General features: G+C 46.7%; 1 protein-coding gene across 2 annotated transcripts; it reads left to right on the forward strand.

Annotated features, from left to right (window-relative positions):
* The first annotated feature begins 2,737 nt into the window (after positions 1–2,737).
* Positions 2,738–26,941, forward strand: CTCFL (CCCTC-binding factor like). 2 transcript variants are annotated; one of them, XM_070801406.1, is made up of 12 exons: positions 2,738–2,858; positions 3,502–3,856; positions 3,953–4,078; positions 4,827–5,052; positions 6,950–7,120; positions 7,432–7,565; positions 12,000–12,120; positions 12,665–12,814; positions 15,789–15,949; positions 17,351–17,533; positions 25,309–25,429; positions 26,281–26,941. In XM_070801406.1, exons 1-12 carry the CDS (start codon positions 2,797–2,799, stop codon positions 26,439–26,441), a joined length of 1,971 nt encoding a protein of 656 aa, XP_070657507.1. In that variant the 5' UTR covers positions 2,738–2,796; the 3' UTR covers positions 26,442–26,941. The 2 variants fall into 2 exon arrangements, with proteins under 2 accessions (XP_070657507.1, XP_070657506.1); XM_070801405.1 differs by having other exon boundaries at positions 3,502–4,078.
* Positions 26,942–27,166: the final 225 nt, after the last annotated feature.

Consider the following 27,166-nt stretch of genomic DNA (forward strand, 5'->3'; position numbering starts at 1 on the left):
TGTAAACCGTAACTTACAAAAAAAAAAATGAGTGAACTGAAAATGATTTTAATCATCTGTTGGCTCCAAACTTGTATTTATTTGTATCTAGTGGAGACAGAATCCTGGAGAAATCAAAAATCAGTCATCTCCATTAAAAAGAACTTACTGAGGTGAAATTCCAACAGAAAGTAACCCCTTTAAAGCAAACAATTCAGGGACACATAGCTGGTGCACCATGGCTCCTTCTGAGTTTAAACTCTCTTCCTCCCATCTCCCCTACAGCGCTCCCTTTCTGCCCCTCCTCCTCAGTAATCTACTCCATTGATTTCCATTTCTTACCTCCCCACCATCATGTCCTGAGCTCCCTCCCGTTCTCCATCACACCCACCATATTTCTCCCCCTCTGCTCCCGCCCTTGCCCTCCTCCATAATCCACTGCCGACCCCAGCCCGGGCCTCAAGATCCTCCTAAGAGTTCCCTCCTCTTTCTTCAACCCACTCCATCTGTCAAAACTCACTTCAGTTCATTCTTGACTTTCTCCCATTGCCCCATTCATCCATCTATAGTCCCCCAGGTCCCAGCGCCCCCTGCAGGTCCCCCTCCACTCCCCCATCCATCTCCCCTCATGGTCTCCCAGCCCCCAGCAGGTCACCCTCTACTGCCCCATCCATCTCCCCTCATGTTCTCTCAGCTCCCCCTGCAGGTGCTCCCCAACTCCCCTGTCCATCTCTCCACGTGGTCTCAGCGCCCCCTGCAGGTCGCCCCCCACTTCCCCGTCCATCTCCCCACCTGGTCTCTCAGCGCCCCCTGCAGATTGCCCCCCACTCCCCCATCTATCTCCCCTCATGGTCTCTCAGCGCCCCCTGCAGATCCCCACCACTCCCCCATCCATCTCCCTTCATGGTCTCCCAGCCCCCAGCAGGTCATCCTCTACTCCCTGATCCATCTCCCCTCATGGTCTCTCAGCGCCCCCTGCAGGTTCCCGCCCCCCCCACTCCCCCATCCATCTCCCCTCGTGGTCTCTCAGCGTCCCCTGCAGGTTCCCCCCCCTCCCCCATCCATCTCCCCTGGTGATCTCTCAGCGCCCCCTGCAGGTTCCCCGCCGCCTTCCCCCATCCATCTCCCCTCGTGGTCTCTCAGCGCCCCCTGCAGGTTCCTCCCCCACTCCCCCATCCATCTCCTCTCGTGGTCTCTCAGCGCCCCCTGCAGGTTCCTCCCTTCACTCCCCCATCCATCTCCCCTCATGGTCTCTCAGCGCCCCCTGTAGGTTCCCCCTTCACTCCCCCATCCATCTCCCCTCGTGGTCTCTCAGCGTCCCCTGCAGGTTCCCCCCCCTCCCCCATCCATCTCCCCTCGTGATCTCTCAGCGCCCCCTGCAGGTTCCCCGCCGCCTTCCCCCATCCATCTCCCCTCGTGGTCTCTCAGCGCCCCCTGCAGGTTCCCGCCCCCCCACTCCCCCATCCATCTCCCCTCGTGATCTCTCAGCGCCCCCTGCAGGTTTCCCCCCCCCTCCCCCATCCATCTCCCCTCGTGATCTCTCAGCGCCCCCTGCAGGTTCCCCGCGGCCTTCCCCCATCCATCTCCCCTCGTGGTCTCTCAGCGCCCCCTGCAGGTTCCTCCCCCACTCCCCCATCCATCTCCCTTCGTGGTCTCTCAGCGCCCCCTGCAGGTTCCTCCCTTCACTCCCCCATCCATCTCCCCTCATGGTCTCTCAGCGCCCCCTGTAGGTTCCCCCCCTCACTCCCCCATCCATCTCCTCTCATGGTCTCTCAGCGCCCCCTGCAGATCCCCACCACTCCCCCATCCATCTCCCCTCGTGATCTCTCAGCGCCCCCTGCAGGTTTCCCCCCCCTCCCCCATCCATCTCCCCTCGTGATCTCTCAGCGCCCCCTGCAGGTTCCCCGCCGCCTTCCCCCATCCATCTCCCCTCGTGGTCTCTCAGCGCCCCCTGCAGGTTCCCGCCCCCCCCACTCCCCCATCCATCTCCCCTCGTGATCTCTCAGCGCCCCCTGCAGGTTTCCCCCCCGCCCCATCCATCTCCCCTCGTGATCTCTCAGCGCCCCCTGCAGGTTCCCCGCCGCCTTCCCCCATCCATCTCCCCTCGTGGTCTCTCAGCGCCCCCTGCAGGTTCCTCCCCCACTCCCCCATCCATCTCCCCTCGTGGTCTCTCAGCGCCCCCTGCAGGTTCCTCCCTTCACTCCCCCGTCCATCTCCCCTCATGGTCTCTCAGCGCCCCCTGCAGGTTCCCCCCCACTCCCCCATCCATCTCCCCTCATGGTCTCTCAGTGCCCCCTGCAGATCCCCCCCCACTCCCCCATCCATCTCCCCTCGTGGTCTCTCAGCGCCCCCTGCAGGTTCCCCCCCACTCCCCCATCCATCTCCCCTCATGGTCTCTCAGCGCCCCCTGCAGGTTCCTCCCCCACTCCCCCATCCATCTCCCTTCGTGGTCTCTCAGCGCCCCCTGTAGGTTCCCCTCCTCACTCCCTCATCCATCTCCTCTCTTGGTCTCTCAGCGCCCCCTGCAGGTCCCCCTCCACGCCGCCCCCTCAGCTCCCCCGTCTCAGGGCCCTTTGCAGGTCCCCCTCCACTCTCCCTCCATCCCCACTGGCCATTGTCTCAGCACTACCTGCCGCTCCCCGGGCACCTCTCACCTCCTCTCCCTCACTTTCTGCCTCCTCCATCACCCTCTCCCCAGGCCACGCCCCTTGCATGCCCCCCCCCCCCCTTTTTCCCACTCTGCGCCTGCGCACTGCACTGCCGTCTTTGACCCTCGAAGCCAGTCGGGCTGGCAGCAGCAGGCAGTGGCCTGCCAGCATGCAGCACGAGGCGGATTCCAGTGGGCTTGGCGGGCGGCGCGTCCAGGCCACGCTTCTTGGGTGAGGACCCTCCCCAGGGGGGCCAGACTCCAGCCTCCTCTGGAGGAGGAGCTGCTCCGCGTGGACGCGGGTGTGGGAGTTGGCGGGATGGCGGAAAAGTTCCGGGAGCTGCACCAGAGAGGTGGGGGAGGGGCCCAGTCATGGAGGGACCAAGCCGGGAGAGGTGGTCCAAGAAGGGAACGATGCCCCAGGCCTGGACATGTGGTGAGCCTGAGGCCTGAAGGCCAAGGCTGCGTGGGTGGAGGCCCTAGGCCTGAAGCCTCCATGGCTCAAAGGGTGCACAGTCTGTAATTGTGTCCTGGTGGGAAGCTGGTTCAAGCCACCCTTCTGGACCTGGAATGTGCATTTGCTGAAAGCCTGGCCAGTCTCAAGCCTTCCAGGCCTGGAATGTGCATTTGCTGAAAGCTTGCCCAGGCTCAAATCTTTTGGTTCTAGAATTTTCTAGACAAACATCTACTTTAGCCTAAATCCTGCTTAGCCTCAGCTCCTTCTCAGCCTAGGCTGAGTTAACTTAGTCCTGACCCATGTGAGCCCCCAAGTCTTTGGGGACTGGAACCTTATCAGGCCTTGATCAGCCCCAAATCCTACTAGGCTGAACCCCCCACTGTGCCCACCCGGACAGGCTTGCTTCTTTCTCTGACAGAGGCGGAGTCATAATGGCAGGGGCTGAGCTCTCTGTCCCCCCTGAGCAGTTCACCCAAATCAAAGAACCAGAGTTGATACCAGACAGGGCCCTGGAGGAGGAGAAAGAAGAGGAAAATGACAATGACGGGGTGCGCCGAGTAAAGGAACAGTCGGGCTCTGCGGGTTTGGAGGTGGAGAGTGCTCAGGGACCCTTCCAGACCACGATCCTGGAGGAGGTGCCGGAGCTGGTGCTGGCTGCCCCGGAGGAGATCGAGAGGCACCTCCTGACCCTGCAGACCGTGCACTTCCCCTCGGAAGAGGCTGAACTGCAGGACCTCAGCTGGCTGGATCCCCAGCAGGAGGACGAGATGCAGGTGAGGGTGCGCCAGGCCGGTAGTGGGGTGCAGTCGCTGGTGTGGCTCGAGGAGGCAGCCCAGCAGAGCCTGCACCAGTGTGTCCTCAATGTCCAGGAGGAGGTATACTCGCTGCAGCAGATGGAGGTGATGCAATTTCAGCTTCTGGAGGAGAATGTGACTGGGGCCGTTGAAGACTGTAAGTCGGCAGTGAGCCTGGAAGAAAGCACTGGATCCATAAAGGTACACCTGGTTTTAAGAAAAGGAAGGGGGAGCCACAAAACTATTTTTTAGAGTTCTCCTTCCCTGGGTTGGGGAGATCCCTCAGAAAGGCATGGCTACCCACTCCAGTGTTCTTGCCTGGAGAATCCCATGGACAGAGGAGCCTGGCGGGCTATAGTCCATGGAGTCGCAAAGAGTCGGAAATGACTGAGCGACTAACTTGTGCATTATTACATGTGGACAAGCAGTTTAAATTTTGTATTTTAAACACAGGGACTTCTCAGGTGGTCAGTGGTTAAGACTTCTCATTTCAGTGCAGGGGGGTGCAGGTTTGATCCCTGGAAGCTAAGATCCCATATGCCTTAATGGCCAAGAAACCAAAACATAAAACAGAAGCAATATGTTAACAAATTTAATAAAGACTTTAAAAATGGTCCACATCCAAAAAAAAAAAAAAAAGATTAAATTGTTACAATAAAAATATGTCCCAGAAAAATCATGGAAGAACTTGTGCAGTTTTTTTAGAGTTTAAGAAGTTACACTAATTAGAATACGATAAGATCCATTGAGTTTCTAAACTGTATTAATGTTCCATTCAAACCCTTGATGCTTAATAATTACAGTTTAAGCATTTTGGTTACAACGGGCAATTTTCTGTACTTTTTTGTGTTTTCCTCTGTGGATTTTATGGTTTCATCAAGGCAAAGAGTTACACCAGGCTGTAATTAACAGTATTGTGCTTGTTTGAATACTTGTTTTTGTGTATTAGCTCCAGAAAGGTCAGGAAGAGGAACAGCTGCTGACTGAAGGTGGATTCAGTGAAAAAGCAGAAGAGCAGTTTTTTCTTGTGGAAGCAAGGCCAGGAGATGAAGGAAGAGATGAAATTGTTCTGACATTTTCAAACTTAAATATGGAAGAACAAAAAGAGAAACCTGAACTGAGTCAAGCACACCTTGAAAAACCCAGCACTACGAAAAATCGAAACAAGGCAAAGGGTAGGCCAGTTCCTTTGGTGCAAAAAGCTCTGCAAACAGCAGGGCAACTGATTCTCTTTAGTAGGGAGAGGGCAGTTTGAGTTTGTAGTGGTTGCTTTAGTCGTTTTCAGAATGGCAGGAAACTTTGAACTCTGTATTGTGAATCAAATGCAAAAGAGTTTTGCGTTTTGTGACCAAATGTTTTAAAAGCATAGTACAGAGACTCACTTCTACTTAGGTGCACTTAAATAGAAGCTTGGATTTCCAAGGTGGCTCAGTGGTAAAGAATTTACCTGCTCGTGCAGGAGATGCGAGTTGGGTTGGGAAGTTGATCCCTGGGTTGGGAAGATGCCCTGGAGAAGGAAATGACAACCCACTCCAGTATTCTTGCCTAGGAAATCCCCTGAACATAGGAGCCTGGCAGGTACAGTCCATGGGGTTGCAAAGAGTCGGAAACGACTTAGCAACTAAACCACAGCAACAGATAGAAGCTTGGGCCCCATCTGTTCCCTACTTTGCAGCCCTGGGGGCTGGGAGGTCTGATGGAGACCAAAGCCAGTGTGTCAGTGCTGGGAGATGGACAGAGTGATACCCAGAAGGCAGCCAAGACATCTTCTAAGGGAAGGGGATGTTTAGTTGAGGCTAGAAAAGAGGATAAACCTGACCCTCAAAATTTATTTGTTCAGGTTTTTAAAAAGTTTAGTTTCTCTCTTATCTAAATCAAGAGATTTCACCCTTGAAATTTCAATCTTTAGCTCTTTTATAAAAAGCTGTATCTGGCCACCCTTTGTTGTTTCCTCCTTCTAGCAACAGTTGGTCAGGGCTAAAAAGTGATTCAGTTTAGAAAACCACACTGCTACCACTGTCCCTTCTTACTTGTGGTTAGCATCATCTCAAAGTATTTTGCAATTTCTTCTTTGACCTATTGGTCCTTTAGGAGTGTATTGTTTAAATCTATATATTTGTGAATTTTCCAAATTTCTTTCTTTTATTGATTACTGACTTCAGTCTGTGATGGTCAAAGGGCAGATTGTTTCTGTCTTTTAAAATTAATTGACACTTGTTTCCTGGTTTATTCTATTGTCTTTCCTGGAGAAGGTTCCATATACACCTGTGAAAAATGTATATTTTGCTCTTGTTGAGTGGAGTGTTCATAGAAGTCTATTCTGTCAGATAGGTTTGTGTTGAGTCTTCTGTTTCCTTGATGATATTTTGCCCAGATGTGCTGTTCACTGTTGAGAGTGGGTTGTTGAAGTCTCCAACTGCTATTGAAGGCTCTCTTCCTACTTTCAATTCTTTCAGTTTTTGCTTCAAGTATTTTGGAGACCTATTTTTAGGTGCACATGTGTTTATAATTGTTATATCTTCGTGATGATTTGACTCTTTTACTATTATGTTCTTTTTTTTAAATGCTTTCTTGTTTATTTTTGACTGCGAGGGCTTTTCCCTCGCTGCAGCAGAGCAGGGACTACTTGCTGGTTTCCATGTGCAGGCGTCTCATTGTGGTGGCCTCTTGTGTTGTAGAGCACAGCATCTAGGGCGTGCGGGCTTTAGTAGTTGTGGTACATGGGCTTAGTTGCTCTGCAGCTGGTGGGATCTTCCCTGGATCAGGGATTGAACCCCATGTCTGCTACATTGGCAGGTGAATTCTTTCCCACTGAGTCACCCGGGAAGCCCTACATTATGTTCTTATCTGTCTCTTGTAACAGTTTTTGTTAGAGTCTATTTCGTCTATTAGTATAGCCACCCAGCTTTCTTTTGGTTACCATTTGCCTGGAATGTCTTTTGTTGGGTCACCACGTTAGGTTTAAAAAAAAAAAAAAGGATGTGCCAAGTTACTTTGATGTATTTAAGTGGAATCTGAGCACCTAAAGGAAAATGTTTACAAACACATAAATGTTGTCTCTCCCTCCCGCAGAAGTAAAACAAACCTTTCACTGCAACTTCTGCAAGTTCACGTCTTCTAGAATTTCGAGTGTCAATCGTCATATGAAAATTCACAGCACTGAAAAGCCCCACGTGTGTCACCTGTGCCTGAAAGCTTTCCGTACAGTCACCCTCCTTCGGAATCATGTCAACACCCATACAGGTAAACAGCTGAGGGGGGCATTTCCCTTGCAGGATGCGTGTTGAGACTTGTGTAAGAAGGCACATCCACCTGTTTCTAAATTAAAATGGTGTCTTTTTTTAGACTTTAGTCTTGTCTTTTTTTCTTCCACTTTGGTTAAAAACATTGGATGGTCCAAAGATTTTTCTTATATCTCTCTGGAGCATTTGGTTTAAAGAGCCTCTTCTGAATTTTTAAATCATTTTGAGACTGAGTATCGTTTATACGTTATAATTGCCTAGAAAAATTGTTGTTAAATCTTGTTTGAAAGAATAAACTGTGTGCTTTTACAGGAACCAGGCCCCACAAGTGTGGTGATTGTGACATGGCATTTGTCACCAGTGGAGAACTCGTCCGGCATAGACGTTACAAACACACTCACGAGAAACCCTTTAAATGCTCCATGTGCAAGTACGCTAGTGTAGAAGTAAGTTCACTCTTTGTAGTTAGTGTCTTATTAAGAAGTTTCTGTAAATCAAACTGCTAATAGAATCTCTTCCAATATCTCGTTCTTGTTTCTAAATTTAATTTTTAAAACATGATTCTTTTTTTTTCTTTGACACAAACTAGTGAAAGGAATATATAATGGTGTACAGATTACAAGTAATCTATGGTCCTTGAGAAATAATTCTCATATTTGTGTAAACATTCTACTCAGCATTCCATGTAGCACTCATTCCACAAAACCAAAATGTATTTGCTCTAACACAGAGCACAGATCCGGTTTGAATTTTTGCTGAAATCTTTGAGCTTTCCTCAGTGGTACTTGGTTCCGTGCAAAGCAACTTGCTTGAAGATTTAAACATGGCCATTTCTGTTCTTAAGGACAGAGACCACCTTTTTGAATCTTCGGTTTTATCATGATCATTTCAACTAGATTGGTTTACTTATACATCCCAGAAAACTGAGCTCATTCTCAGTGAAATGACAGCAGCAGGGTAGAGTCACTTTTTAAATTTCTTATTTATTTATTTTTATTTTTGTCTGTGCTGGGTCTTCGTTGCTGCACGCAGGTTTTCTCTAGTTGCAGCAAGTGGGGGCTACGCTGTAGTTGTGAAGCAATAGTCTCTAGGGCGTGTGGGCTTCAGGAATTGCGGCTCCCGGGCTCTAGAGCACAGGCCCAGCAGTTGTGACTCACAGACCCAGCTGCTCCGCAGCATGTGAGATCCTCCCCGACCAGGGGTCAAACCAGTGTCCCCTGTACTGCAAGGCAGATTCTTAACCACTGGACTGCAGTTACTTTCGAATGTCACTTTTCTGCAAGTTTTAAGGACTCTGCCGTCCAGTACAGCACATGCTGAGTCCTGAGCCCATTGGGCAAGGAAAAGACACTCGAACTCAACTAAGCCGAAGGGGACAGCGAAAGTTTAAATGCAGTAGTGATGCAACTGTGTTTCATCAACTAGGAAATTTCACAGACAGTGTCAGGATTTGATTCCAAAAATAATTTTCTTTTTTGCTATTACTATTTTTAAAAATTGTTTCTCATCTGAGTTAAAGGTTGTAACTGTATAATGAAAATGTAACCAAAAGAGTGTGTGTGGGGTCCAGCTGCTCGCCACTCAAAAGCCAATAAACAGGTCAGGTTGGTGGAAAGGAAAGTTTGCTTTATTTCAGGTGCCAGCATAGCCCAGTCAGTAAAGAATCTGCCTGCAATGCAGGTTCGATTCCTGGGTTGGGAAGATCCTCTGGAGAAGGAAATGGCAACCCACTCCAGTATTCTTGCCTGGAGAATCCCATGGACAGAGGAGCCTGGCGAGCTACAGTCCATGGGGTCACAGGAGTCAGACACACTTAGGGACTAAACCACCAGCAACTTGAGGGAGAGGGTGGCAAAAGTCTGTCCAAAGGCCGACTCCCCCAACCCCGACAAGCAGAGGGTGAGAGCCTTTATAAACAGAGTTGGGGGGTGGGGAGCTACATGCAGAAACAGCAGTCATCTGTAACACTCATCTTGAAATTGGTCATCACTGGTTGGACCAGCATCATCTTGGTTGTTTTAGGTACAGTTAATCTTCAGTTCCAGGATCCCTTTGTTCCCATTTCTTTGAGGCCATTTCTCAGAATTGTGGCAGCTCATGTCCTCGGTGCTATCTGGTCTTCATGTAGTTAACTTTTCCACCTGGTGTTTTAGTATCTATAAGACAGTTCACAGGATATGGCCCAGAATATTGTCTATAGCCCTTGAGAAAGAACTAGAGGTCCTTCACTATGCTGAATGAAAACATCGTTATTATTTAGTGTCTTTTGACTTTGTTTTTCTTTTGTTTCAGCATTTCTTGCTCTCTGGTTGACCTTATTCTTTTTTTTTTTTTTTTTTTGAACTTATTCTTCGACTAAAGTTTTCCACAGACAAAAGGCAGGCAGAGAACATTTCGGGGGGAGGGGAGGGGACAAGGACCATAGGATCCTGAAAGTGAAAATGTGAGTCGCTCAGGTGTCCGGCTCCTTGTGACCCCCATAGACTGTAGCCCCCCGGGGTCCTCTGTCCATGGAATTCTCCAGGCAAAAATATTGAAGTGGGTTGCCTTCCCCTTCTCCAAGGAATCTTCCAAAGCCAGGAATCAAACTTGGGTCTCCTGCATTGCAGGCAGAATCTTTACTGTCTGAGCCACCAGAGAAGTATAGGCTCCTGCTCCATTTCAAAAACACAAATGGGGGGTTTCACAGAATGAAGCCACAGAATGAAGGTCTGCTCTAAGGAGGAGTAGCCCAGGTCCCCTCCCTAACATCACCCCTATACACAAGTGCCAGCAGGAGTAAGTAAGGCTGGGGTGTAGGTATAGCAGCTTCTGAACTCCCCTCTCTCCCCATCCTCGCTTTCACGGCTGTCCAGAGAAGGTTTATACACAGGCTTCTTTGATGGGCTTCCCTGGTGGCTCAGACAGTAAAGAATCTGCCTGCAGTGCAGGAGACCTGGGTTCGATCCCTGTGTCAGGAAGATCCCCTGGAAAAGGGAGTGGCTACCCACTCCAGTATTCTTGCCTGGAGAATTCCATGGAGAGAGGAGCCTTGCAGGCTACAGTCTATGGATGGGATCACAGAGTCGGACACGCCTATATGACTAACACTTTTCTTTGATCATTCACACCGTGCAACTTATCAAACCTTTTGTGCTATGATTTTAAAAGTTCTTTTTGTTTTGCTTTCTGGTACACTCAAAGATCTCTTTTTTTCTTTTAAAAATATAAGCTGGGACTTCCCTGGTGGCGCAGTGGATAAAGAATCAGCCTGCCAGTGCAGGGGTCCGATCGCTGGTCTGGGAAGATCCCACAGGCCACAGAGCTCCTAAGCCCGTGGGCCACAGCTACTGAGCCCACGTGCTGCAACTCCCAAAGCCCGTGCGCCTAGTACCTGTGCTCTGCAACAAGAAAAGCCACCGCAGTGAGAGGCCATCACACTGCGACCAAGAGCGCCCCCACTCACTGCAGCTAGAGAAAGCCTGCCCGCAGCAGCGAAGACCCAGTCCGACCAAAAATAAATAAAAATGAAAATCTAAAAGCCGAATTTCTTTGGTTCGGCTCTTGTTTTCCAAGTCTTCCCCTGTTCTAGAATGTTCTTCAGGCTTATTAGGGAACCCAACCCAGTGCAGCCCTCCTAAGATTACAGAGAGGCTGCTCAGGGCTTTCTGACATCTGTATTCCAGGCATGGGTGATTACCTTCTGTTCTACTAAAGGTAGATAAAGGCCCCAAATAAGTGATTACAGAGTAAGAACAGTTCTTGAAGGTAATAAAATAGGCAAAAAAAAAAAAAAGATCAAATGAGAGGCATGTCTGCCTTTTAACTAAGCAGGATACATACATTCTAATCAAATTAGAATGTGGTGTATTTTTTTTCTACTTAAATGTTACTTTTCTTCTACTTAAAAGTTACTTCTCTGGTGGTACAGAGGACAAGAATCTGCCTGCCAGTGCAGGGGACACGATTCGATCAATCCCTGATCTGGGAAGAGCCCACATGCCACGGAGCAAGCCCTTGGGCCACAACTACTGAAGACTGAGTACCTAGAGCCCATGCTCCGCAGCAAGAGAAGCCACTGGGCTGAGAAGCCCGTGCCCCACAACCAGAGAGGGGCCCTCGCGCTCTGCAACTAGAGAAAAGCCTGTGCAGCAAGAAAGACCCGATGCATTCAGAAATAAAATAAATAATTTTTTTAAAGTTACTTCTCATGGAGAAACTACTGCTGCATGGAACCTATTCTTTTGTTAAAAGATAGTTATTTCACTCTTCGCTGTGGGTTGTGGCATGTGGGATCCAGTTCCCTGACCAGGGATTGAACCTGGGCTTCCTGCATTGGGAGCGTAGAGTCCTAGCCACTGGATCACCAGGGAAATCCTTGGAACCTCTTCTTAATTACCAAGAAGGCTTTCCTCCATCCCTGGGCTGTTTAGGGTCCACAGGACTTGGAGCTGTGAAGTGCCTCCAACAGATGCAGGTCCATTCAAGAGCTCATGTTTCAAGTTTCTCTATTTACACAAACAATAGTTTTATGGCCTCCGTGCTTCTGCAGCATAATCTAAACTTTGCCGCTTTTGAGAGGATGTTGCTTTAGAAATGAAAATAAAATCGTGTTTGCACTGTCTGGATTTCCATCTTCTCTTGCAAAGCGAAGCTGAAGATGAGAGTCTCTTGATCCTCCTGCTCATTATTGCCCGAGGATCTCAGTGCACACAACTCAGATGAAGAACACCATCCAACCCAGAAAGGAAAATGAAAGGCTTAGCGTGTTTTCCAGGGTGTGAAATGGGCTCTGATGTTAACGTTGGACTCATTTACATATCTTTTATAATGCTACTTTATTCAAGAGTCCGCAGGTTTGATGTTTCCATTGCAATAAATATCTTTCATTTGTTTACCAGGCAAGCAAGTTGAAGCGCCACATCCGCTCACACACGGGTGAGCGCCCCTTTCAGTGTTCCCTCTGCAGCTATGCCAGCAAAGACACCTACAAGCTGAAGCGGCACATGAGAACACATTCAGGTAGGACTTTCTCCTGCTTAAGGCCAAATAGGTACAGCATTGCTTTCTGTAAGGGCTTCCCAGTACAGAACCCACCTGCCAGCTCAGGAGACACAAGAGACGCGGGTTCCATCCCTGGTTCAGGAAGATCCCCTGGAAGAGGGCATGGCAACCCAGTCCAGTATCTTGCCTGGAGAATCCCGTGGACAGAGGAGCCTGGCGGGCTATAGTCCATAGGGTCACAAAGAGTTGGACATGACTGGGCGACTGAGCACACAGGCACGCGTGGGTCTTGAACCATGAGCAGCCACCAGATGGTAGGAGAGTCGCTCCCTCTGGCCCACTGTCCACACAGCTGGACATGATGTTGTCCGGCTTGATTCAGGAATCTCGCGCTCACTGGAGAGTCAAATGTAGGATGAAGGAGCTGAAAAGGGAATATTGGGGGAAAGAAAGGCTTTCAGCCGCAGGGGAGCACCTTTGGGGAGGTGCTCTCCTTTGGGGAGCACCAGGGTTTCGGGGTGGGGCACCTCAGCAGGGGTCACTGCTGTCTTCCATGTCCCAGGTGAGAAGCCCTACGAGTGCCACATCTGCCGTGCCCGCTTCACCCAGAGCGGGACCATGAAGATGCACATCCTGCAGAAGCACAGCGAGAACGTCCCCAAGTACCAGTGCCCGCACTGCGCCACCGTCATCGCCAGGAAGAGCGACCTGCGTGAGTGTCTGGCGGCCGGAACTTCCTTTATTGTTCTTTTCATTGGCGTGTAGTTGCTTTGAGCTTTCCCGGTGGCTCAGACCGTAAAGAATCTGCTTGCAGTGCAGGAGCCCTGGGTTCAATCCCGGGATCAGGAAGATCCTCTGGAGAAGGAAATGGAAACCCACTCCAGTATTCGTGCGTGGAGAATCCCATGGACAGAGCAGCCTGGCAGGCTACAATCCATGGGGTTGCAAGACTTGAATATGATAGAGCCGCAAAGACTTTGACTTTTCACAGCTGCTTTACAGTACAATGTGACTTAGCTATATGTATTCATATATCCCCTCCTTCTTGAGCCTCTCTCCCACCCACTGTGTGCAGCTCTGGGAAACCTGAGGAGTTCTGGGCCTGATGGCAGGGAGGCAGTAGGATTCAAGAACTGCTCCTGGGGTTGGGTTGGGGGTTTTTGTGTGTTTGTTTTGGTTGCTGTTGTTTTTTTCAGCGGTCCTATAGTGCCATCTTGTGGCTCTGTCGCATAATTGCAGTTTCAGAGTTTGGTCCAGGTCCAGTCTAGGTACAAAAATGAGCTCTCACAGGCATTTGAGCTCATAATGGGCTTCCTCCAGGTGTTACTTGGCTCCGTATTGGGTCTGTTTTTTTTTTACAAATGACGAAGGGGATCAGAGACAGAAAGCGAACTTACCCCAGAGTCCCGTGACCAGGATGCCAGGACATGGCCTCGTTGCAGGTTCTGAATCTTTTATCAGTGTTCTGTCCAGTGACACTCAGTAAGCTTTTCTTAACCCCCTGCTGTGACCCTGAAAAGTTCTGGGAACTAAAGGTACAAAAGAAAGAAGTGAGACATGGTTCTTTCCATAAGGAACTTGCTTCAGTGAAACAGTCCTCTTCCTGTGACATGAAATCCACATTGTGACCAGGTAAACCATCATAACAGAGGAGGCACCTTGAGCACGTCTGAGTGCCGGGTTGAGAGCTGGGATTATATGCCACCTTCAGGGAAAACTGGTTGTAGTTGGTGTCGGGTGGGGGACAGGTAGAGTGAGTGAGCCAGCCTCTCTCCTTTGTTCCAGGGTTCCTGGTCCCTCAGTTTCCACTGCCTCTGTCCTCTTCCTAAAACACATAACACTGTGATGCTCAGAATATGCCAGCAGAGAGAGAGTCCCCAGTTTGCCCGGAGAAATTCTAGAGATGAGAGACGCTATTTTGAAAACATTTCTGAAAGGGTAAAGGTGTTTAGTGAAGCCTTAGCTTTTATTTTTCTTCAAAATCTTTGTCAGTTTCAAAACACAGCCCAGCGGGACCTTGTAGGGCGTGAATCATGAGCCAGTTGCCAAGAAGGGACGTTTTCAACACCACCGCCAAGACATACAGGTTATGGCCCATCTGAGTCAGTGACACCCTCCATACATGTCACGAGATGTTCTGTAAACAAGCCAAGCTCAGCCCTCCTTCTTGTCTCTATAGGAGATACCAAGCTCTTTAAATGACTGAGCGGCAAACCTGGCATGTGTACCTCCACCCAGCAGTTGCTGACTTTAGTTTAGCCTCTGACACAAAGGATCACAAAGCCAAGTCGCGCTAGACTCAGTTGACAAGAAATTATCTCAGAGTGTGTCTGTCCATTACGACATAGGAAAATCAGAGGCTTGACATCTAACAGAACATCTGGGCTTTTACATCAGAATACAGAGGTTAGGGACTCCTCTGGTGGCCCAGTGGTTAAGACTCAGAGATCCCAATGCAGGGGTCCAGGTTTGATCCTTGGTCAGAGAACTAGATCCTGCATGCCCCAACTAAGACCTGGTACAGCCAAATAAATATATTTTTTTTAATTATGCAAAAATTGCAGAGGTTATATCTTTGTTACGTAAAACCATCCTAGGCAACAGAGTGGTAAAGAACCCACCTGCCGATGCAGGAGACGCGAGACACGGGTTCTATCCCGGAATTGGGACGATCCCTCGGAGAAGGAAATAGCAACCCATTTCAGTATTCTTGCCTGAGGAGCCTGGTGGGCTACAGTCCATAAGGTTGCGAAGAGTCGGACACAGTCAGCATGTGCACAGAAACGCACATAAAACCATCTTAACATTATCCTAAAAATCCACCCACATAGTAAGGTTCTCCAAGTGCTTTGTTTAATGAACATGTTGGGTCCGATATGTCCTACCTTATGTGCTTAACTCCATGAGAAAGAATATTAGCATGAGATGTCAGTACACTGTGCATTTAAAGCATCAGTTGTCAGCCGAGAATGACTTTATGGCTGGGGAGGTGGGCATTTGGCAGTATCTGAAGGCACTTTGGCTATCACCCTGGGGAGGAAGGGATGTGACTGGTGCTAGAGGGGGGAGGCCAGCAATGCTGCTAAACATACATCCTGCAGCACCCAGGGTGCCCCCACCCCGCCCAGGAAGACATCAGCCAGCTTCAAGTGTTACTACCAGCAGACCCCATTCTATTGCGCTTTGCTTTATTGCGCTCCTCAGATGCTGTGTTTTTTACACGTTGAACGTTTGTGGCAACCCTGCATTGAGCAAGTCTATTTGTTCCATTTTTTTCTGACTACATCTGTTCACTTCTTGTCACTGTATCACATTTTGGTATAAATCTCACAATATTTCAAATCCTCCACCAGCAAAAAGATTATGACTTGCTGAAGGCTCAGATGACAATTAGCATTTTTTAAAGCAGTAGTTTTAAATTAAAGCGTATATCTAGTTTTTTAGACACAATGCTACTGCACACTTAATAGACGATAGTTTGGCATAAACATAAGATTTATAGGTACTGGGAAGCAAAAACATCCATGTATTAATATTTGTTGTATTTGGTTTATCGTAATGGTCTGAAAGAGAACCTGCAGTATCTCAGGGTAGTTCCAAAGCTGAGAAACTCTACTTGAAGGGTAGGGGAAAATCGACCTCACAGAAAATAATTTCTTGTACATGATGCTCCATGATGCTTTTAGGTGTCCATTTGCGCAACCTGCACACATACAAAGCTGCAGAGATGAAGTGCCGTTACTGCCCTGCTGTGTTCCACGATCGCTACACTCTGATCCAGCACCAGAAAACTCACAAAAATGAGAAGAAATTCAAGTGTGGATACTGCAGCTACGTCTGCAAGCAGGTACTGTGTATCAGGGACCCCGGGCAGGCGCTGGGGGGCAGGGGGAGATGGAAGAAGGAAGGGCTGGAGTGGGATTCTCTTCCACTTTGAACATATTCTGGAAAATCATGCCTTCCATAAAAGAGACTATTTAGAATAGCCAAAAGACAGCTGTGCGTGAGCCAAGAGTTGTTTTTACAGCGTGGGTTCAAAAGCGTGGCTCACAGACCCCTTGAGGTCCTTGAAGCCAATCAGAAGCATAAGGTCAAAGTCACTGTCATTAAGTAGTCATGCTGCCAACACACTCTCTGCCCTTTCGCTATGTGACGTTGGCATTGATGGTGCAAAAGCAGTGGGGCTGCCCGAACATGAGTCAGAGCAGCCACACCAAGCAGGACTGTTGTGTGTCTTGTTTTTTAACTAATTTGCAAATTTTGGGTTGTGCCGGGTCTTTGCTGATGCCTGTGGCCTTTCTCAAGTTGTGGACATTGGGAGCCACACTCTAGTTGCAGCGTGTGGGGTTCTCATCGCGGTGGGTTCTCGTTGCAGCACACGGGCTCTAGGTGCACAGGCTCAGTAGTTGCGGCACGAAAACTCAGTTGTCCCACCGCATGTAGGATCTATATTTTTGTCTTGATGCCCCAAATGAGTTACTCATAGAAATCTTAGTTAAAATTTCTGGTGATTTCTTTGCTGAGAACAATGATTTTCACCACTGTGCTTTTAAATCGATAGGGAGATTTGCTGTACACCGTTGGGTAATAGCCAGGAAAACGTGTAGATGCTTAACTTCCTTCAACCCCCAAATATCCGCTGAATTGAAACTCTAACAACAGGTTTTCAAGTTTGCAGGATCTGTCTGCTCTTTGTAAACTCGGATCATGGCAAATAATTATAGGAATGAGGTTGCAGCTACATGAGCTCTTCTGGAGAGGAAATTGATTTTGGTTTCACTCTTCCAAGTGTGGTCTGCCTCATCCCCCCGGGAGTGAAGGACCGGCTGGGATTAATCGTGAGAACTTGGTAACCTAGGGGCAAGGACTGGGTAAGACCTTGCTTCCTAGAGGCCATACTGTGCAGCTTCCATGGTAGAGCTGTGTTGAGAATGCATTGGCTTTGTTTTTTCTTAAAAATGCACACATCTTTGGAGGAGCGGGGGAGAGGTATGCAGTTAATAATGGGGCTTCCCCAGTGGCTCAGCGGGAAAGAATCCGCTGCAATGCAAGAGATGCAGGTTCAATCCCTAGGTCAGGAAGATGCCCTGGAGGAGGAAATGGCAACTCATTCCAGTATTCTGCCGGCTGCAGTCCATGAGATCACAAAGAGTCAGACACGACTGAGTGACTAAACACACACAATAAATAATGCCTGATACTAAAAAATTGTTAGTAGCTAAGCCTGTTTGTTTTCTTTGCCTTCTAGGAACGTCATATGACAGTTCACATACGTACCCATACCGGAGAGAAGCCGTTTATCTGTCTCGCCTGCACTAAATGTTTCCGACAGCAGCAGCTTCTAAATGTGCACTCCAAGAAACAGCACAATATCAATTTCGTCCCGAATGTTTACGAATGCCCCAAGTGTGGCAAAGGTTTTTCCCGCTGGGTAAGCTCACTCAAGTCACAATAAATCCTCCTTGAAAAGATCCCGGGATCCCCCAGGCACAGTGTCAACCCAGGCAGTTTAAACCTGATTATAGAAACTTGCTACGATTTAAGATAGCATCTGTCATGCCTTAGGAAAGTGGTTATTAGTTTTTTGGAGTCATGAAAGTCTTGGAAATCTTATATAAATGTGTGGTCTCCCTTCTGTGGAAAAAGACAATTCTGCAGACAGAATCTTGCAAATGGCTTTAGGGAGTCCTCAGACTAAAGAACCCCTGCTTCTCAGGTAACGTTTTAAAGAATTGTCCTTGTGGATTCAATTTAGGCTACTTCATAGAGAGAATGCTGTTTTTCATACGTTTTGTAGGTATTCTTAGACTCGTGCCATTGGTACTATGCTGAGAAATACACTTCCTCTTCTATTTATCATTTTTTAGATGTTATATTAGTTATCTATGGCATAACGAATTACCCCCAACGTACTGGCTTAACACAACCCACATTTGTCCTGTCTCATTTTCTGTGGGTCAGGAAATTGGCATGGCTCTGGCTCTGGGTCTCTCACGGGTCGCAATCAGCATGTTGTCAGGGCTGCAGTCATTTGAAGGCTTGATGAGGGCTGGAGGGACCACTTCCAAGCTGGCACCCTCAATATTGGCTGGAGGCCACAGTTCCTGATCACATGGACCTCTCCATTGGGCTGCTCAAGTATCCTCATAACCAGAGCGAGTGAGACATAGCAAGGAGGAAGCCATGGTGCCTTTTGTCCCCTAGTCTTAAAAGTGACACGACCCTACTTCTATTCATTGCAAATGCATCACATAATTCAGGCCCTATTCCAGGGATGGGGGATGAGTCCCTTTTGAAAGAAAAAAGTCAATTTATGGACATTTTAAAAGCACCAGAGATGATTAGCCAGATTCCTAGATATAATGTAAGCTTCACTCTAACTTTATAAAAGTTTAAAATGATCTGAATTTGACTTTTATGGAGGAAACTGTCTTTCCTCTTAAGAGACGACGGTAGGGTCGTTGTGTGTTTGGGTAGTGTCATGGGACAGTTTTAGAGTGTTAATGCTAAAACTTCAGAATTTCAAACAGAAGCAGTGGCAGTGCTCCAAAAACAGTGTCATTCATGCTGAGTTAAAATTGTAAAGAAGCCACAGGGAAACAGAGGAAAGAATAAGTCAGCCTCATAGACTCCTTCAGAACATAAAATCAGAAGTTTTGAAACTTTTCCTCCTATTCAAGCAAGCACATTGGGGCTTGCCTCTGGAATATATAAAGAACTTTTACAGCTCAATAATAAAAAGATAAGTATTCTATTAAAAACAGGCAAAGGATCTAAGTAGACATTTCTCCAAAGAAGATATACAGATAAACTATAGGCTTGTGAAAAGATTCCTCACTAAGGAAATGCAAAGCAGGATGACGGTGAGTTACCCCATGGGACAGCCATCAGGATAACTGTTATTAAAGAAGACAGATAACAAAAGATGTGTGGAGATTGGACCCCTCATACACTACTGGTGAAATTTTTAAATGATGAAGTCACCTTATAAGATAGCCTGGCAGGTCCTCAAAAAGTTAAACGTAGAGTTACCATGTAACCTGGCGATTCCACACCTAGTCATGTACCCCAAAGAAGTGAAAGCTTATGACTACACAAAAATGTGTACACAGCCGTTCACAGCAGCATTGTTCATTAAGCAGTGGAAACTGCCCAAATGTCTATCAACTAACAGATAAAATGCTGCCCGTCCATTTGATAGAATATTTGTTGTTGTTGTTCAGTTGCCAAGTTGTGTCCAACTCTTAGGGACCCCGTGGACTGCAGCACGCCAGGCTTCCCTGTCCCTCACCATCTCCCAGAGTTTGCCCAAGTTCATGTCCTTTGAATCAGTAATGCCATCCAACCATCTCATTCTCTGTCACCCCCTTCTCCTCATGCCCTGTCTTTCCCAGCATCAGGGTCTTTTACCAGTGAGTTGACTCTCTGCATCAGGCAGCCAAAGTATTGGAGCTTCAGCTTCAGCTTCAGCAACAGTCCTTCCAATGAATGTTCAGAGTTGATTTCCTTTAGGATGGACTGGTTTGATCTCCTTGTAGTCCAAGGGACTCTCAAGACTCTTCTCAAGCACCACAGTTCAAAAGAATCTATTCTTCAGTGCTCAGCCTCATTTATGATTCAACTCTCACATCCATACATGACTACTGGAAAAACCATAGCTTTGACTATATGAACCTTTGTCCACAGAGTCATGTCTCTGTTTTTTAATATGCTGTCTAGGTTTGTCATAGCTTTTCTTCCGAGGAGCAAGCAGCCTTTAATTTCATGGCTGTAGTCACCGTTCACAGTGATTTTGGAGCCCAGGTCTATTTAGAGCAGTTTCTTTTATACAGTACATCATGTCCAGCTAACAAGAAAAAATTCCAGGGCATGCCAAAGAGCAAGAATAAATAAATAAAAATTTGAAGAGAGAGAGCATCAGGAGGGCCAGGGACCTTGGAATTATCAGACCAGGAGTTTAAAACAACTATGATTCATATGCTAAGAGCTCTAACAGAAAAAATAGACAGCACACCATGTAAGCTGAGCTGGAAATCCTAAGAAAGAACTGAAAAGAAATGCTGGAGATCAATAACACTGTAACAGAAATGAAGAATGCTCTGATGAATGAAGTCAAAGAATAACCAAATGAGTAGAGAAATATTCCAGGTTTATGGATAAGAAAATTCAGTATCATCAAGGTGTCACCTATAGACTCAGTGCCATTCCCATCAAAGTCTTGGCAAGTTACTTTGTCGTTACTGACAAACTGATTCCAAGGTTTACAGAGAGAGCAGAAGACCCGTAACATCGAAGGAGAAAAATGAAGTTGGGAGACTGATGCTCCCTGACTTCAAGACTTAGTATAAAGCCTTAAGGACTTCCCGGATAGTCCAGGGGTTAAGAATCTGCCTTCCAGTGCTAGGGACGCAGGTTCAATCCCTGGTCGGTGAACCAAGATCCCACATGCTGCAGGGCAACTCAGCCCTGGTTGTCGCAACTACTGAGCCGCGTGCTCTAGAGTTCCCAGGACGCAACAAGGGATCTCAGGTTGCTGCAACTAAGACCCGATGCAGCCAACTAAATAAACATTTTTAAATACAAAAAAACTATTAAAAAGTAAAACTTCAGATAGTGTGATATTGGTGCAAGAACAGACCCAACAGATCAATGGAACAGAATAGAGACCCCAGAAATAGACCTCCAAAAACACAATCAGCTGATCTTTGAAAAAGGAGCAAAAGCAAGATATTGGAGAAAAGATAATCTTTTCAATAAATGATGCTGGAGCAATGGGACACCCACATACAAAAAAAAAAAATCAAGATCCAGGCCTTACACTCTTCCAAAAATTAGCTCAAAATGGATCACAGACTTAAAGGTTAAAAAAAATAAAAAGCTGTAAAAGTCCTAGAGTATAACATAGGGGGAAAAGTTCCAGATGACCTTGGTATGGTGATGTCTTTACAGAAAAAACACCAAAGACATGATCCATGAGAGAAATAACTGATACAACGGGTTTCAGTAAAGTTAAAAACTTCTGTGAAAGACTATGTCAAAAGAATGAACACATAAGGTACAAACTAAGAGAAAATATTTGCAAATGTCACATGTGATAAAAGATTTATCCAGAATACAAAGAACTCTTAAAACTCAACCATGAGAAAACGACCCAATTAAAAAATGGACCAAGGATTTTAACAGATACCTCACCGAAGAATAAATTTGTCATTGTTGTTCAGTCATTAAGTTGAGTCTGACTCTTTGCAACCCCACGGTCTGTGACACTCCAGGCTCCTCTGTCTTACACTGTCTCCCAGAGTTTGCTTAAATTCATGCCCATTGAGTCAGTGATGCATCCAACCATTGCATCCTCTGTTGCCCTCTTCTTTTGCTTTCAGTTTTTCCCAGCATCAGGGTCTATTCCAGCTAGTCGGCTCTTCACACCAGATAGCCAAAGTACTGGAGCTCCAGCATCAGTCCTTCCAATGAATATTCAGGGTTAATTTCTTTCTTTTAGGATTGACAAAGGTCCATCTAAAGGTCAAAGCTATGGTTTTTCCAGTGGTCATGTATGTATATGAGAGTTGAACTATAAAGAAAGCTGAGCGCTGAAGAATTGATGCTTTTGAACTGTGGTGTTGGAGAAGACTTCTTGAGAGTCCCTTGGACTGCAAGGAGGTCCAACCAGTCCATCCTAAAGGAAATCAGTCCTGAATGTTCATTGGAAGGACTGATGCTGAAGCTAAAACTCCGATACTTTGGCCACCTGATGTGAAGAACTGACTCATTTGAAGAGACTCTGATGCTGGGAAAGATTGAAGGTGGAAGGAAAAGGGGATGACAGAGGATGAGATGGTTGGATGGCATCACCGACTCAATGGACATACGTTTGAGTAAACTCCTAGAGTTGGTGATGGACAGGAAGGCCTGGCGTGCTGCAGTCCATGGGGTCACAAAGAGTCGGACACGACTGAGCGATTGAACTGAACTGAACTGACTGGTTTGATCTCCTTGCAGTCCAAGGGAGTTTCTAGAGTCTTCTCCAGCACTACAATTTGAAAGCATCAGTTCTTCAGCACTCACCCTTCTTTATGGTCCACCTCTCACATCTGTACATGTCTACTGGAAAAACCATAGCTTTAACTAGATGGACCTTTGTCAGCAAAGTGATGTCTCTGCTTTTTAATACACTAAGTTTGTCACAGTTTTTCTTCCAAGGAGCAAGTGTCTTTTAATTTCATAGCTGCAGTCACCATCCTCAGTGATTATGGAGCCCAAGAAAATAAAATCTGTCACTGCTTCCACTTTTCTCCCATCTATTTGCTGTGAAGTGATGGGACCGGATGCCATGATCTTCTTAGAAGGCTATACAGATGGCAAATAAGCCCACGAAAAATTATTCCCCATCATATGTCATCAAGGAAATGCAAATTCAAACAATTGCTATTTTACCAAAACATGTATAATAGCTTGTTAGAATAAAAGTCATTTTGTTTAATTCTTAAAAAAAATGGGATGCCACAACACACCTGTTGGAGCAGCCAAAATCCAGAGCACTGACAATACCAGATGCTGGCAAGGATGTGGAGCAACAGGAACTGTCATGCGTTGCTGGGGAAAGTGTGAAACAGCGCAGCCACTTTGGAAGACAGCTCGGAAGTTCCCTGCAAAACTAAATGTACTCGTACAGTATAATCCAGCAACCCTGTTCTTTGGTATGTACCCCCAGAGAGCTGAAAGCTTATATTTACATACAAACCTGCTCACAGGTGTTCATAGAAGCTTTACTCATAATAGCCCAACTCAGAAGCAACCAAGGCTTCCTCAAGTAGGTGGATGGATACATAAACTGCAGTGCATCCAGACAGTGGGATATTATTCAGTGCTAAAAATGAATGAGCCATCAAACCATGAAAAGACATGGAGGAACTGTACATGCTCATTAGGTGAAAGAAGCAGTCTGAAAAGACGACAGATTATATGATTCCAACTACATAACTCTCTGGAAAAGGCAAAACTGTGGAGACAATAAAAAGATCAATGGCCTCCCAAGGGTTGGGCTTGAAGGAGGAATGAATAGGCGCAGAGCAGGATTTTTAGGACAGAAAATCTCTACCTCCCTCTCAATTTTGCTGAGAATGTAAAACTACTCAAAAAAAAAAAAAAAAAAACTCTGTGTAAATAAATGAAAGCATATCTGGATACTCCAATTTACTTTTTTTAAAGTGGCAGAGGACAGTGGACACAGCAGGGGAAGGGGAGGGTGGGATGGATGGAGAGCGTGGAATTGACGTATATACGCTACTGTGGGTAAACCGGTTAACAGTGGGAAGCTGCTGTGTAGTGCAGGGAGCTCAGCTCAGTGCTCTGTGATGACCTAGAAGGGTGGGGTGGGAGGTGGTAGAGAGGTCCAAAAGGGAGAGGATATATGTACACCTGTAGCTGATTCAGGCTTACCCGGTGGCTCAGCGGTAAAGAACCCACCTGTGATGTAGAAGATGCAGGAGACGCGGGTTTAATCCCTGGGTCGGGAAGATCCCCTGGAGGAGGGCATGGCAACCCGCTCCAGTATTCCTGCCTGGAGAATCCCATGGACAGAGGAGCCTGGCAGGCTGCAGTCCACAGGGTCACAAAGAGCTGGACACGACTGAGCACGCGGGCATGCACAGCTGATTCACTTTGCTGCATAGCAGAAACTGACAACACTGTAAAGCAGTCCACGCTCCAGTCAAAAGTGAGTGATTCACAGACTGCCTGTCTCTAACACACAGTGGACCCTGTGTACTCCTCAAGGGAGGAATACTGGAGTGGGTGCCAGAATGCCACCCCCCTTCCTCCCCAGAAAGGACCCCCACTCTGGATTCGGAGTACCAGGGGCCTCCTCTCTTGAGGATCATTTCCCTGACACAAATGTCTGTTGTATTATTACACTTTGCTCTCTGGGCCCTGTGTGATGTGTGCTAAGTCACTCAGTCGTGTCTGACTCTGCGAGCCTGTGGATTGTAGCCTACCAGGCTCCTCTGTCCATGGAACTCTCCAGGCAAGAATACTGGAGTGGGTTGCCATTTTCTTCTCCAGGGGACCTTCCTGACTCAGGGATTGAACACTCCTGTCTTGTCTCATGCATTTGAAGGCGAGTTCCTTACCACTGGTGCCGTCTGGGAAGCCCCAAATATCGATATGTTTACTAAAATCTTACCCCACTTACTTTTTAAAGGCTGGATGTTTTTTGTTTTGTTTGTTCATCCAAAACTGGTATCAGGGGTCCTTAGCCATGAACTTCATGACGTTGTCGGGAAGTCGTAGATGGAGATTTATGAACTTTGCTGGGAGTGGAGCCATTGCTTTTTATCATATTCACAGAAGAATCTTTGACTCCAAAAGGCTTGGTTTTACATCCATTATCATTTTATTAACCAAGGATTGGTACACTTTTTTTCTGTAAAGGGCCAGAATGTACATATTTTCAGCTTCACAGACCAGTTTCTGTCCCAGCTACTCAAGTCTGCTGTTGAAGCAGTGTTCCAACCCCTATGTCTAAGCATAAAATGAAAGAAATTTAAATAATATTTCCCCTCCCCTGACATGTGAATCCTCCCTCCTTCTCCCCACACACCAGGATGGCCCTTAGCACCACATTGAAGTCAAAATGGAAATTAGGAGGCGTGTTTTATATAATGGACGTATTTAATGACATGCTGCCAATATCTGACTTTAGTTTATGAACTTGTCAGATAGTGTAAGTGTTCTCACTTATTTTAAATCATCCTGAGTGTTTGCTGACAAAAATATATGGTTAATAGGTCTGATATGAAAGCTCTGAGCTGCCTTTTTAACTCCAGATGTTGTACAATCTTAATACCTTCCGGGGGGAAGCTGACAGCACAGTGAAACATACATGGAATATCACTGATTTTTATAAAATCCGGAATCCAGTCTTTAAATTTTCAAGCCTCGCTTCATAGAGTAAAGACAGTCCAGAAAAATAAATGTTGTCTTCTCACTGACACCTATGATTTTTAAAATAGTTAAAGACGAGCTGGATTTTGGCTAGACCTAAACACAACAGAAAGCAGTCTCCTTTAAAAAGCTGTCTTGTTTGTACAAACTGTGTGAGGCACGCGATCTTCCCTGCGTCCTGTGTCTTTAGCCGTGAGTTTTCCAGGCCATTCCTGGCAACAATGACTTGCCCCCTGCTGTGTCGTTTCCCTCTCCCCTCTATAGGGCAACATGCACAGACACTCCAAAAAATGTAACTCTGGGCAGGAAACGCCGACCCCCGTGGAAAAAGAAAGAGCAACGAAGAGGAAGCCCGCCAGCCCAAGAGAGCCAGCCAAGGAAGACGGTACCTCCTTTTAAACCAGTCGGGTTTTATTCCACAGTGGTTTCTGGTCGTATGTTTCCCTGGGTGCCGGGAGTTACTGTGAAAGGGAACCCTCAGTGCCCGACTCGGGCAGGCGCCTGGTCCTACCAGTGCTGCTACTGCCGCCACAGTGGGTGGGTTGGTAAAGTGGGGGCGATGATGGCAGTAAGGAATCAGAGAGGAATGAGCCTGGGGGCCCGGTGGATCCACACCCCCGTCTCATGGGGTCCTGGCTGGACCTGTGAGCCAGGCGGTGACGTCCTTGGCCACTCTGGTGGGCTGTCCCTGGGCCTGATGGAGCTGATGGCCACCATGTCCATCTCCTGGGGCTGCTACAGCAAATGACTGTGTTGTTGTCATTGTTTAGTCACTCAGTCGTGTTCTACTTTCTGTGACCCTGGACTGCAGCACTAGACTGCCCTGTCCTTCACCATCTCCTGGAGCTTGCTCAAATTCATGTCCATTAAGTCGGTGATGCTATCCAACCATCTTGTCCTCTGCCTTCCCCTTCATTTACCATGAATCTTTCCCAGCATCAGGGTCTTTTCCAGCACTTCGCATCAGGTGGCCGAAGTATACTCCTTCCAATGAGTATTCCCAGTTGATTTCCTTTAGGATTGACTGGTTTGATTTCCTTGCTGTTCAGAGGACTCTCAGGAGTCTTCTCCAGCACCACATTTGTACTGTTCTATAAACGGAAGGATTGCTTTCTAAAACGCTTACTGCTGTGCTAAAAATTCAGCAGTCAGTTCCAAGATACAGTTGCACCGTCTATCAATTTTAATTTCTCGGCTTTATTTTAAATATACCAACCCTGTGCCTTTTTCCCCAAGAAGCTGCAGCCAAGGAGGTATCCCTGGTGAGTGGAGAGCTGTACCCAGGAGAGATGGTGCCCATTGACTTCTTAGAAGCCAAGACCGGAGGTGAGGACCTGGAGCAGGACCTGGAGCAGGACCTGACCTGTGACATGATCCTGGCCTTGATGAATAAGTGACAGGAGGCAGGATTCAGTCTCATAGCCACAGAATTCTTACATAGAGTTACAAGGTTTTAGCACTGTGTTTGAAACAATTGAATTCATCATAGGGAATTATCATAATTTTTTCTAGAGCTTGTGGTAGTGCCTAGAATTGTTTGCCTATTTTCAACTGGATGTTGCAAAACATTGCAGGTATTTGATAAAGGGCGCAAATCCTGAATTGGAGGATAAAACCTCAAACCTATGAATTCATTTGCTTGATGCAATGTGGCCCATGATGAACGAGCAATAATTTTTGGATAATTGTTATTTCCATCATAGTATAGACTTATTTAGACATCATAGTATAGAAGTATAGACTTATATAGACATCATAGTATAGAAGTATTTTAGTGCTTCAGCAAATAGTGTCAAACATGGGAAACTGTAGGTTACCTTGTACACACCCATGATATTTCCGATATTATGAGTTTTAACGTTAAAGACTACTTTTATGTCCATTTTTTTAATATAAATAAATTTTCTGTAAAATTTAAGGCTAAATTTAAAGTAATATAATAAAATGTAATGCTTTTAGTTAGTTTTAAATTCAACATGAAATATCTTAATGTTATTTTAAGAACTAAATAGAAATAAGAAACTTTAAACTGGAAAATGTTGAGTAAATTTTTTTACTTTAGTTGATGAGCAAGACTCGATTTTAGATTTTGTATTCTTTCTTCATGTCATTCTTTGGCAAG

Source organism: Bos indicus, chromosome 13 (genome assembly GCF_029378745.1).
Source record: "Bos indicus isolate NIAB-ARS_2022 breed Sahiwal x Tharparkar chromosome 13, NIAB-ARS_B.indTharparkar_mat_pri_1.0, whole genome shotgun sequence".
In the NCBI taxonomy this organism is placed as follows: domain Eukaryota; kingdom Metazoa; phylum Chordata; class Mammalia; order Artiodactyla; family Bovidae; genus Bos; species Bos indicus.